This window comes from Polyodon spathula, chromosome 4 (genome assembly GCF_017654505.1).
Source record: "Polyodon spathula isolate WHYD16114869_AA chromosome 4, ASM1765450v1, whole genome shotgun sequence".
Taxonomy (NCBI): domain Eukaryota; kingdom Metazoa; phylum Chordata; class Actinopteri; order Acipenseriformes; family Polyodontidae; genus Polyodon; species Polyodon spathula.
In genome coordinates, this window is record NC_054537.1 from 93,697,795 (window position 1) to 93,711,651 (window position 13,857).

The 13,857-nt window shown below is 37.5% G+C and overlaps 1 protein-coding gene across 4 annotated transcripts in view; it reads left to right on the forward strand.

Moving 5' to 3' along the window:
• The window catches only part of ctnnal1 (catenin (cadherin-associated protein), alpha-like 1), an 85,649-nt gene that overhangs the window by 62,416 nt on the left and 9,376 nt on the right, over positions 1-13,857 (forward strand). For all 4 annotated transcript variants that reach the window (XM_041249101.1, XM_041249102.1, XM_041249103.1 and 1 more), the window contains 7 exons: positions 2,235-2,324; positions 3,007-3,177; positions 7,463-7,663; positions 8,968-9,054; positions 10,122-10,280; positions 10,367-10,459; positions 12,801-12,951. In XM_041249101.1, coding sequence (XP_041105035.1) covers positions 2,235-2,324; positions 3,007-3,177; positions 7,463-7,663; positions 8,968-9,054; positions 10,122-10,280; positions 10,367-10,459; positions 12,801-12,951 — 952 coding nt within the window. The remainder of the gene's footprint in view (positions 1-2,234; positions 2,325-3,006; positions 3,178-7,462; positions 7,664-8,967; positions 9,055-10,121; positions 10,281-10,366; positions 10,460-12,800; positions 12,952-13,857) is intronic.

Here is a 13,857-nt window from a genome sequence, read left to right on the forward strand (position 1 = left end):
CTTATATCTTTAGTTGTGATTTTAGTAGTCTGGTAGTACCAAACTGTCCCAAAACAACCACACTTACAATTAGGGCTTCTGTTCGGTTTTTATTCATTTCATTTTCATGTGCCAATTTCTTGTTATTTTAGAGATCTGCTGGAAAAATAATTTCCAGAGCTTTCTCGTTTTATATACTGTTTGAAATTTGTGTTTTTGTTTACGTTCCAGAATGCTTGGGCGGTTTTTCTGTCACAATGTGTATAGTAACTCAACAGTACCTTCTTTTCTTTGCTGTCTTCCACAACGAAATCCTTCTGGTCACAGACACATTTTTCGGGGGGTTTGTTTGAGGCATTTTTTTAACATTTTGCCACAATTTGCAATGTTTGTTTTAAATTCTCCCTGTCTAACTGTAATATAGTTTTAAATCCTGTGAACAAGTCTCTGTTCCCAATTGTAAATTATTTTTAAATCTCACAAACGGAGTCTCCAATAGGAATGTAGGCATTTGTTGCCATTCAGTAGTTGGGGTGGGTTTAAGTATTCAGAAAGAATCAATGATAGATTAAAGTCAGGAAGGAGGGACACTGCCCAACTGCACTGGGAAAGGTAGTTTGTTTTTTTCAAATGAAAAAGGGTTAAGTCAACGTGCATTGAATAACCATTTCCATTTTATTTATTTTTTTTGGTGTTTGTTGGTTTTTTGGGGGTTTCTTTATTCATTGATATAGAATAAACCACACATGCAAAGTAGGTACCAATTGGAGCATTACAAGTTTAAAAAAATATTTCCAACCATAAACTGGATAATTTCATGTATTAAGATGTTATCTGAATCAGTACATTTGGATTGTTATTGTTTAGCGCAAAAGCCTGTGGATCACTCTGCTACCATCCTTAAGCTTGCTTTCTTATTCAATGAAAATCCTGCATGGAATGTTATACACAGCTTACTGGTAGGTGGTCTCTATGCTGTATGTAGAAGCGCTTATTGAGTTATTGAGTTCAAAGGTTCTTTTACTGCAGTGCTTCTTGAGATCTGTCATGTTTTTTGTTGCTGTGAGATGCTGTAATACCATAAACTAACCTTAACGTCTGCCCAGACATACAATTACAGTGTGCTATAATACACACTATAGGTGTGCATGGAAGTCGGAATATGATTATAAGTTAAATTATTAATACTGTCTTAGTTTTAAAGATGAGTTAGGTAGGTAGCAGGAGATCAGGGTCCTAAATATGCGGAGTCCCCTTGGGTTTGTAAGGGCTCCCTGTGAAACGTTGCTGAGCTGTCAGAGCTGCGGGGGGTTCCTTTCCTCATTTCCTCTGGTGAAATGTACCAGAGCCTAAACTATGGAAAAGAATGCTATGAACAATGCAAAAGGAACCATGATCACTGACCCCCACTTGATTGGTGAAAGGAGTTCCTTGATATGAAACAGACTATATATAGAGAATCACTGGGAGCAGGTGAGGTATTGGGCCATAGAATAGTGTGTGTATCCTGTAGTATACACAACTGTATTTGGGGGGGGGGGGGGGGGGGGGTATTTTACTGGTTTTAAAGAGACCTCAATACATTAACAAAATGAGAACATTACCCAGAAAGCCCCAGTTGATCCCTGCAATAATATAGATTAGCTCTGTGTTATTTTGTGTCACGTAAAATCTGCCTTGAGGAATAATCAATGCAAAAAGACAAGCTGCCAGGCTTAACGGATCCCAGGTGTACATGCAATAAAAGCATGAACTAATCGGTCAACCATTTGATCAATAATTCAATGAATCATTACATTAATTAGGTTAGAAGTTCTGATCTGTGGAATTGAATTAAGCGATTCTTTTTGTTTTGCTAGGAGGTAAACATTCCGAATTCTAATGAACAATGAGGCATAGTTTAGTTTATAATTTTAAATGTTTTCCTATAATTTTAAATGAGTTCACTGCACTTAAAAACAACACACTGCTAATGTACTGTACACCATTACTTTATTCACATTTAAAAAAAAAAAGAAACTTAAATCGTGCACTATTTAGTTTCGTGTATTTTTTTTTTTTTTTTCTCGGATACCTGAATAAATCTAGACTATTGTTTTTCAGTTTGCTGTCTTCTATGATAGTCTGCACGGTTGCCATAGTAATGGAAAGAGGAGACTTGTCTGTATTAAATTATGAATAATGATTTGTTGCATGTTTTGTGCAGTCCTTGTTCAAATGCAGATCTTTAAAATATCAATACCCCCCCATCTCAGGATCTCAAGGATGAAAAGAAGAAAGCTCGGATGGCAGCAGCCAGGGCGGTCCTTGAGAAGTGCACCATGATGCTTCTCACAGCTTCCAAGGTACCAAAGTAGACACTCAAGTCAAAGGTTGGGTTTATATAAAAACAAAAAGGTGGAGCACATGGGTGCTCAGTCTAGTTCATTAGTGCAGTGCTTTGGCATGTGATCTTCTTGAGCATGGGCAGCGCATGATGGAGATTAAAAACTTTCACTCCAGTACAGGGTTGAGGTCAATTCCATTTCCAATTCCTTTTTAAAATCAATTCCTAATTCCTTCGAAGGGTCTGTAATTGATATTCAGACATAGTACGTATTGTGGTTGTTCAACTCCTTTCATTTGAAGACAGTTTAATTGACTAAAAGTGACTTTAAGTATTATGTTGCCACTGTGAGCAGCTCATTTTAACAGAAGATCGGTAATTGCATTTTGATCAGTGGTGTTTTGGAATTGATTAAAAGGGAATGGGAATTTAATTTTAAAAAAGAATTGGAAATTAAATTGACCCCAGCCCTGCACCAGTACCAACTAAGATAAAATAGTTGATTAGTGCCAGACACTATGGCAAGACAAGTTTTTTTTTTTTTTTTTTTTTTAGTTGTTATCCTTTGTAAGAAAAAAAAATACATTTCACACCACAGCTCACTTGATAACCCTTCTATGTGTAATTAGTAGCTCTTTTTTATGTTAGAATGGGTTGGTTGGTGCTGTGCAGGAGTAAGATTCTGTTTCACCTCCACAAAGACGTGCCTGAGACACCCGGACTGTGACTCGGCGAGGATCAATAAGGATGGTGTGTTCCAGCGAATGAGGCTGGCCCTGGAGCAGGTGATCGAGATAGTGACTGAAGCCAGGCCCAGTGGAGAGGGGGACATCCTGCCGGTCAGCATCTACATGGGAATCAGAGAGTATAAGGTGAGGGGTTCAATTGCTGCTCCTCAGCATTTACATGGGAATCTGAGTCAAAGGTAGAACTCTTTGGCCTCAATGAGAAACGTTATGTTTGGCGAAAACCAAACACTGAGTTCGAACAGAAGACCCTCATCCCAACTGTCAAGCATGGTGGTGGGAGTGTGATGGTTTGGGACGGCTTGCCATTATTGATTCTAGGGGAGAATGTCAGGCCATCCGCCCATAAGCTGAACCGAAAGTTGGTCATGCAGCAAGACAATGATCCTAAACAAACAAGCAGAACTACAAAAGAATAGCTGCAGAAGAAGAAATTCCATGTTTTAGAATGGCCTAGTCAAAGTCCAGACCTAAACCCCATCGAAATGTTGTGGCAGGCTGTGAAGTGAGCTGTCTATGCAAGGAAGCCCTCAACAGTTACAGGAAACGCTTAGTTGAAGTCATTGCTTAGTTGAATCATTTTGTGGATAAGTAAATGTTGAAAAAGTATCATGTTTTGTGTCATTTGTTTAATCAGGTTATCTTTATCTATTTGTAGGTCTTGGATTAAGATCAAATAACATTTTCAGTTTGAAATATGTGAAAATCCTAAGGGGTTCACAAACTTTTTCTTGGCACTTTGTGTGTGTGTGTGTGTCTCTCTCTCTCTCTCTCTCTCTCTCTCTCTCTCTCTCTCTCTCTCTCTCTCTCTCTCTCTTCGTTCTCTCTCTCTCTCTATATATATATATATATATATGTATATATATATATATATATATATATAGTACTTAAAATTAAGGAGAATATAACTTGCTCAATGAATGCTTTGTTTTATTTTCACAATTAAATTATTAATGAAAGATGACTTTTTCTTTTAAAGCGGTAATGAAAAACACCAGTAAAGGATACCCTTTCAAAGAAAATATATAGTATAATTTGAAATGCATAAAGACGAGTAGTAAACTGACTGACTGACATTGATTTTTAGCAGCTGGTTCAAAGAATTTAACAGCAAACACTGGAGGGGCAACAATATTAATCCAATAATTATTATTATTATTATTATTATTATTATTATTATAATAATAATAATAATAATAATAATAATAATAATAATAATAATAATAACAATAACAATAATAATAATACAAATGTTACTTACGGTATATAGCACTCTTCATGCAAGCATTCCAGGGTGCTTTACAAAATAAATATAAAAAAGCCAGTCTCATATATAATCCAGCTACAAATAAACCGTGCCAAACAAATACATTTTCAAAGAGGATTGAGAAGATTCAATTGTGCTAGCATTCCTGATATGAATCAAGAGCAAGCTCCAAAGACGAGAGGCATTATAACTCAATGCCCTGGCTCCGACAGACTTCAAATGAATTTTAAGGACTGTCAGAAGATTAGCATTTTCCAATCTCAGGGAATGACCAGGGTCATATCTGGTCAGCAGATCTTGAAGATAAGAAGGTCCAAGACCATGTAAGGCCTTATAATAAGTAATACTTTTTAAAAATAATAATAATAATAATAATAATAATAATAATAATAATAAGCTTCCATAATAAAACAGACTAATGAGATGGATACTTTAATTGTATCAATTAAATATGAGATTTGAAACCAAGATTAACTGAGATTAAAAGTTGTAATCGCGAGATTAATTGCAATCAATTATTTTAATCACTTGACAGCCCTAATATATAGGTCTTAATTATAAATGTGCTGCCTTGAAATGAAGAATCTAAGGGGTATCCTGTGTCTGGAGAGCTGTGTAGTGACGACTCCCCAGTAAAGAGTGACACAGGAATGAAATTCGAGTTCCGTCCTATCCTGTAATTGCGTTTTAATTTTTGTTTCATCCTGTCCCACCAGGATTTTCCCATCCCGTACTGTTCCATACATAGATTTTTTTTTTCATAACTGTCTCATCCCGTCTTGTCAAAAAAAAAATCCTGTCCCATCCCGTCCCGTGATATTTAAGAAATAGAAAGTAGACTGATTTCTTTTAATCGCTCGCTGAACCTTGCAGGCAGCTTACTTTTTGGGTTACCCTTTTTTTTCTTGTGTTTTTCATTTTCATCCTGTTCCTAGGGTACAGTCTTTTGAGTTTCACTCCAACTTGAACTCCCACTAACTTTATTTAATCCAGTTATTTGCTGAGGTTGAAATTTTAAAACTATTTTAGGTCTTTTACAGTTTTTTTAGTGGTCTTGAATCAAGCAAGCAAGGTTGAATTGAATGGGTGGGCTAGTGACATCACTAAATGGGGTGTGTTAATTAAAATGAGTGTTATTGATATGAGGGTTTTACTGTCTTTCTTGGTAAATATATGGATACCCAGTAGCCTGAGTGAATTTTACAACATCTTATATTGATTGGCTTAATATTACAACATCTAAAGTTCTTGTAGCTCGTCTGACAAACTAAAGTACTGCTCTTCCCGCAGCTTTTAATCCTGTTTCCACCCGTTCCCTCAGCCTTCAGTCCCGCTCCCATCCTTTCCTGTGAGATTTAAAACTCTTTATTCCTGGTCCCACCCGTTCCCACCAGCTGCATTCCCGTTTCGATTCATTCCTGCAAACATAGAGAGAAATGTATTCCTGTACCTTTTAATCCTTCTTCCACCCTTTCACTCAGCCTTCAGTCTCACTCCCATCCTTTCCTGTGAGATTTAAAACTCTTTATTCCTGGTCCCACCCGTTCCCACCAGCTTCATTCCCATTTCAATTCATTCCCGCAAACATAAAGAGAAATGTATTCCCTTACCGTGAGAATCCCATGGAAGTCCCGTCCTAATGTCACTCTCTACTCCCCAGGGCCAACCTGCAAGGATTATCGTCTCTGTTACACATAGATCTTCTAATTAACTCAAGTTTAATGTTTGGTTTAATCATGCCTGCCCAGAACATAGTGAAACCAATCCGTTACTTGAGCTACATATTATTTATTTAGACAGGTACTATAAATTATGTGTGTGGGGAAAAATCTGTTCGAAAAAAGTAAGTTATTGCTATTTTAATAGTTATAGTACCAAGTATATAATTTGCTCTGTTCATTAAGAGTGTTTTAAGGTTTTGTGTGCTAAACATTACGTTGAAAAATGTGAAATGAACAAATAAACACCCTTTAAAACAACTGAAAGGGGTTACACAGACTGCAAACTTGATTTAAGTAACCAAAGTGGGATTTTAAATAAATGGCTAACAAAACATTTCTTAAAACGGAGTTGCCAGTGTTGTATTTCAGCCTCTTTTTAGTGAGGAAGTAATGATAAATTTGTACAAATTATGGCTCTAGAATTAAAAGGATGGCTGTATTTTTAAATTTAGATCAAGTGTTGTCCGTCTCCGTATTTCCATTACTTTACAAGACTTTGTTCCAATAAACCTTTAATGAATACTTGATCTACAACAGGGTCAATTACATAATGATATACCTGGGGGGGTGTATGTGGGTGGGAGTGAAATGCGAGACCTGTGTTTTTGTCATTCCCTACATGGCACAATGCATTATTTTGGTATTCCTGTTCGTGTTTTAGGGAGCTCAAGGCTAATAACTAGATTATGGTTGAAAAAGGAGCCTAGTCCTTTTTCTTTTTTTTCAGATATAATAAAGATGAGAATATTGATCTGAACCCATCTGGAACTGCAGTTTTTTTTTTTTTTTGTATGAAATGCATACAGTCTTGCCCTATATCAGATTGTGCCTCAACCAAAAGCAATGATTTCCAGGATATTACTCGGCTTTTCTCATTTTTATTGTACTCTGATCAGATACTCCGTTAGAAAATACCTTGTCTCTATTCCACCCTTTTATTCACGACCCTCCCAACCACACTAGAAATCAAGTCAGGCTGTGTGAATGGCACCCTATGTGAATTCTTGCTTTGACCTCTGCATTCCTGCCTATAGTATGATAAATCAGACAGGGCTAGTTCATCTGTACAGGCCAAGCGGCTTGACCTCATTGATCTTCAGTCTTCCTGATCAGCAAGTTGGTTGCAGCAGTGAGACAACATCAAACTGAGCCTTTCAAATTGAGTTATATATTTATTTTATATTTTTTTATAATTTTTTTAATATATAAATATACAGTATATATTTTAAGATTATCCCCTTCGGTCACGATTTTTTTAATTACATATTTTGAAATTTGAAAACAGTTTGTGTGAACTATATGGAGTTTCTAGATGTTGCCCTGCCAAAACATATTGCATTAAAGAATAGGTGTACAGATAGGGAAGTTAACATGGTGATTATGCACACAGTGACTGAGGGGGGTCTTTTCTGTCACTGTGTAGAACCAGCTGGAAGGCCTGCGAGAGGGCCTGTGCCTGCTCTCCAAGGAGGACCTGACAGCCCTGCTGGAGGTGATCCTGGAGCACACAGAGGACTTCACCGACTCGGCCTACACCAGCCACGAGCACAGGGAGCACATCCTGGAACTGTCCCGGCAAGCCCGGCTGGAGCTCGAGCAGCTCATCGCTGTCTGGATGCAAGTCGTAAGTGCTTCGGCATTGCTTCCTAACAGTACTGCTAAAAAAGCGTCTCCTACCATAACCGTGGCCCACATCCAGCTACTGGTCTGCTTCTTGTCCCCAAGGATAGAGCTAAGTGTGAGGGAAGCGACGCTTTCTTTCCTTGATCTCCGGTTTGGAAATTCTCTGCTGAGACAAGAGAAAGTCTAATCGTTTAACTCTGTGTTCTGACCTTGCACTCCGCTTTCCTGTTTGTTACTTGCTAGGCATATTACAATAGGCAGCTCCTTGAAAATGTTTTCATTCTATACAGCTATGAACAAGTATTATTGTATTGTATTGTACTGGACAAAGCAATAATGGACAGTTCTTAACAATAACTTAAGTTTTACTTTCACATCTCCCATTAGTCATTCTAGTTTAACCATTGACTTATTGTGCAACCCAGGAGGCCAGTACTGGTGGCATCTAACAGGAAATGCGACATTTCAGTCGTGTCATGATTCTTGCAATAGTTTCCATTAACCCTCCTATTAGGGTTCAGGTCTATTTGACCCGACTCTAGTTTCCAGTTAGCTTAAATACTATTTTTCTTTTCATTTTCCGTATAATATTTTATGACTTTTCCAAAGTTGGGGTCATGAACTTATACACAGAAAACAGTACCTTTTGAGATGTGTTTTTTTTTTTTAAGAGCAGGTCATGTATACCAATAAGATGTTTCGGGTAATTTATCATGGCATTTATCTATGTAGATCTGTGTGCAGGAATAAAACAAACGTCTTTAATTTGTTGTTGTTATTATTATTATTGTTATTATTATTATTATTATTATTATTATTATTATTATTATTATTATTATTATTATATTTGTAATTTTATCTCTGGAAATGGCTGCACCTGTCTGGACATATTTATAAACAAAAAAACAAACAGTATATATCTACAAGGCAGAGCCTAATTTTCTCTGTCAGTATTGCAACAGCATCTCAGTGGTAAAGACATTTCAAAATGAGGAGCTCCCAGGTTGGCAATCAAACAAGTTCAATCACAGCTCCTGGACTAAAGAGCATGAAAGTAAAACCTTTGCAAATAAAGACATTTAATCAATTGAAGGCTGTTTAAATTAGTTTGAAATTGCATCTGGTCAATATGACCCAAAAACTAAAGCTATGACCTCTTGTAACAACCAGGAGGAATATTCCACACAAGCACTATAATGGTGCAATCTGATATTCCTGGTATCAAGTAGAGCCCTTTTCTATTGGATTGCTCTCTTCTGTAAAATTACCATAAAACAAAACTTACTATTTTTTTCTACATGGCAGCAAAATCCAAAAGCCACAGAAGCAACTGAAGAAATGGAGTTGGCCATTCTTAAAACATGTCAGTGTATGAATGAACTAAAGAAAGAGGTAAGTTACTTTGGCCCGCCTAGGATTAGATTACAGGGGGGTTGGGAGGGAGGAGGAGGAGGAGGAGGGAGGAGACCACCATGTTACGAGCACAATACCACACTGTGGCAAAGTGCCCGCCCCTGTGTGTATTTTGTGTTATATGTTGTATATTAATGTTGGTGTATAGTCATTGGTACACGGGATATAAACGGGTCTGTGTAACAAGTGTTTAGAATGTATATTTGTATTTAGGCATGAGGATTGCACAGCACTTCACGTGCAGGTAAAAAGTAATCATATGTGAGCACGAGGAATTGCACTTTATTAATTCACGTGCAGTTGTACTGCGACTCCAATTGAATGATTAGCAATCGAGTCTAGGTACAGCTGCAAAAAAGCAGCATGTTTTCACTCACTCGGGGTTCTGTGTTCGGTGATTGGAGATGGAGGTAATAATAACATAAAGTAAGTCATAAATTCAGCTCACCGTGTTTGTCTGTGTAATTCGTTTTTATTTGTCTCTTTGTTTAGGCTGCCAGTGCCATGTCCTGTTTTATTTTATAATAGTAAACCGCGCAGCAGCGCATCCGTTTATCATTCTATCTCGCAGTACTGTGTTTCTCTTCTGGTCTGACGTCCCCACTACAGCCGTCTTTGTCACACACACTCATAGCAGTTTAACAACAACATCCCTAGGTGTCCAGATACTACTTTGTTATTGCTTTCAGAACTCATGTTTTTTTTTTTTTTATCTCTCTTTTTTGGGGTGGCTGTGTTTGCTAATTGCACATAGTAATCCCAGTTTTATCTATTTGATACTTTTTAAAAGTCGCTGTAACAAAATATGCTGCTAGTTAAAATTCAGTCCTAGAGTAAATATGTTTTCTGTAAAGCAGAAAGAATCCTGATTTACAGCAGCTTCTGTTTTAAAATCAATGCAATGATTAAACCCTGCACACAGGTACAGCCATACTTGTAACCATGATGAATCAAGAACAATGTCAAATGATTTCTGCTGTTCAAGATGTATTTGGTATGGCTTGTCTGGAGCCAGTATCTGGTGTAACGGCACTGTTTCTCTTTAGCTCCACAATGCAGCAGCAGAGCTGGCTGCAGACCTGTTGAAGTACCATGCAGACCACATTGTGCTGAAAGCCCTGAAGGTGTCTGGCGGGGAGGGTAGCTTAGAGGCGCTGGCGAAGTACACCTGCGAGCTGACTGAGCAGAAGGAGCAGCTTGTTGAGGTGAGAGACCTCAGTTTTCATGATAACAGAACAATCTTGGCATGATAAGCTTCTAAAAGTCTGTTTTTGCGTTTCTTTTCCTCCAGACCTGCCGACTGCTACGGCACATTTCAGGAACAGAGCCCCTGGAGATAACCTGCATCCATGCAGAAGACACCTTTCAAGTGATTGGACCACAGGTAAACATCAAACATGTATTGCTGTAGAAGCTTCAGTTTGTTGTTATTACAGCTGTTTGCTTGTCTAAGTATCCAGTGTGCTGTGTCTCAGTATACCACAGTACTGTATATCTCACAGCAGTCATACTATAGTTTTACACACAAGCCTTTATCAGCAAAGGATCTATGTACGTTTTAAAAGCTTAACATTACCATGCCTGCAGTATATCTATTTTTGTATAAATTAATACATTCTATATCGCTTCATCTTAGTACAGGGCTCCTTCTATATTTTCCTGCGTATGGTCCTCATTAATTCCCTGCCCTTGAAAAATAACAATCTTTAATGTGTAGGTAAGATAATAACAAACAAGGTCTACTGCACTAATATCACAATTACTGTACTCTGCAATGAGTAAAGATATAAAACATACAAAGCAATCAGCTGAGGCTGCTGAAGTTTTTCTTCATTTTTTTATTTTTTTTATTTTATTTTAATGCCAAATTCTGCAATAGTTCCCTTTCGTCCATCCAAATGAATGTGTGAGGATTCTTTGTGGGAATATAATCATGTCAAGTGAAACCCTAGTCACCAGAGAGCAGGGCAGATAAAAACAGTTTGTTCTTTTGTCCACGAGCCATCGCAGGGGGTAGACTGCAAAAACATGTTTGTGTAAAACAGTTAGGACTTGGACTTGGACTTTGACTTGTAGAAATGCAGCAGTGTCAAGAAGCCTAACATAATGAAGTGCCTGATGTGGCAATTGGGAACTGACCTTGCAAACCCTGCCAGAAGATCTGCTAACAGGACCCAGTGTTGTATCATTAGCTTGTGACCTGTCTCAAGATTGGCAGACCATGCAAGTGAAAATACAGGAAATGAGATTAATGGTAAAACAGCAGGCTTCCATTTTTTTTTTTTTTTTTTTTAAATTGAAAAAAGCAGTCTCATTGTCAGCAGAACCCTGAGATGGAGTTAGTCTTGTACAATGTACAATATTGCTCTAAATATGCTGTAATACACGGCAATACATTTTCATGCTCTAATGAGAAAGAAATCGAAACAGAAAACATGACTATTCTGTTAATAGATTGAGAAAAATGTTTGTGCATCAATCTGAATCTTTTTAATTGATCTCAAACCGCTGGGCACCCAGCTTTCACAGGGCATTGCAAGCCATTTCCTTTTTACAGGCCAGTGCTCTGGTTAATTACCAGTCCTAATAATAAATGACACTGTCTTGTCACTAAAGCATCGATCCCTTTGATCTTTTTTTGCACAGTAACACAGAAAGCATTATCATTTGGTATTGATTTTGCTGGAGGATGGGCAGCACGTTAGGTTATTATTTCATAGAAAAGCCCCAGAAGCCCACATCCTGGGGCATTATTGTTTATATTAAGACTACAAATATAATTAATCTTCTGATGTGTGAGTCACTTGGCTGAAACAGTCTTTTATGTTGTTTTTGAAAAGACCTGAAATACATCCAGAGAATAAAAAAGAACAGTGCAGTTGCAGAACTAATAGTCTAGTGGAATTCAGAACACCCAATGGAGCAAGAATGTTCACCTGGCAAGCTAACGTATAAAAAAAGTGTTTATTTCAAACATAATGAACATCTTAATTTGCCGAACAGTGTTGAATATCACATAAATATCATCAACTAGAATAAACAGGGTGGTGTGTTTTAACAGTTTAATGGTTACTTCATGGAGCCTCTGAGAAGTGTTTAATTTACTGTACTAGATTGTTAAGCGCACCAGACACTTGCACAGCAGGCATGGTTCAGTAGATCTGATGGCTACACATCACCCCTGTCTTTATTAAAACAGCGCCTCGTCCTGACAGATCTCCCTGCGTCTTGTAAAACATACTCAATTGTCAAGTTTGTTCATTGTAAGACACTGTGAGAGGGGGTGTTATAAACTATCATAATGAAAAGCACTAAAAACTTCTTAGCACCAATCGTGGTGCATCTTCAAAAGATTTGATTTGAAAAAAATGTATAACCTGAATCTTTAGTTCTCATTCCACTGGAGGGATTGCCCTCAAAGCTGCTCTAGTGACCCCCTCCATTCCATTGTCTTGGTACATAATATTGCTGCAAGTCCTGATCGGTTGCCACCACTGTTGAAACAGAAAGCAGTGTGACTGTATGCAAAAAGAAATGTGCAACAATTAGTGTAGTTGATGGGACAACAGTAAGTTGTGAGAATGAAGCATGCTTTTGAGGGGTATGTGTGTTTTTTTTTTTTTTTTTTTTTTTTTTTTAAACCTTTCATTGCAATGAGAGTTTTACTTAGGGCTTAGTGCCACCTTCTGGCTTTTATGAGTTTTTTTTATTTTTTTTATCTACAGATCATTTCTTCTGCACAGACACTAGCCCTGCACCCTTCAAGCAAAATTGCGAAAGAGAACCTGGATGTGTTTTGTGAAGCTTGGGAGTCGCAGCTGAATGACATGTCCATTCTGTTGAGGGAGATCATTGATTTGTTTGAAGGTCGACGAGGTGCGAATCGTGCTGTTTTTTTTTCATGTTTTCTATCCTATCTGTCTTTACATACTGTAGCCCTCTCAGTGTTGTTGTGTGGAGACTGATCAGGAAAAGTTTTAAAACTGAGGTGCTACAGCAATCCAGGTTTCCCTGACGACTGTGTTCTTATTTGGCATTTTCAAGCTGAACCCAACACTGTGAGGTCCAAGTCAAACTCAAAGTAAAAATCTATAATTTTTTAAAACCTAACCCTTGATTTTCTCCTGATGTTACCTTGAATGTAAACTTATGTAATTATGTCACAATGGCAGTTTCCCGAGACGAATGTGTGGACTGAACTAAAGTGAACCTAAGAAACACATCTACAAAATACAGACCTCGATTTGGTAGCTATAATAAAGCCCATTAAATGACATGGATTGAGACAAATACGTTGACAGCCAGGACAATATACATTTAAACCAGGACCAAAACTAAAACTAAGCATGTTGACATATGATGATTGTCCAATAGAAATGTTATGGGGTTTTTTTTTTGTTATTTTTTACTACAGGAGTTTAAGCTACTTACTAGGTCAAGTGAAAATCAAAGGACGGGGTGAGACTTCTGAAAATTACAAACCACTAAGGATTTTTTTTTTTTTAAAGAAACATGTACCATGCAGAGTAAGCTCTAGTGGTCTGATATGGGTGTAAAATGCCTTACATTGTAATTGATTCAGAAATGAGTAAAACAATTGATTCCTGTTTTATATGTGGACCATCAGTCCTTATCTAAAATACGACTTTAGAATCAGATCTGTTTAAGAAAGAGCTAGGCTGTTAATAGGGGTCAGGTCAATGGAACAGGCACTGATGACCTTGTTTCCACATTCCTTTCTAGAAGCACGTTGGAACAGTATAAAAAGTCTTTCATATAAAT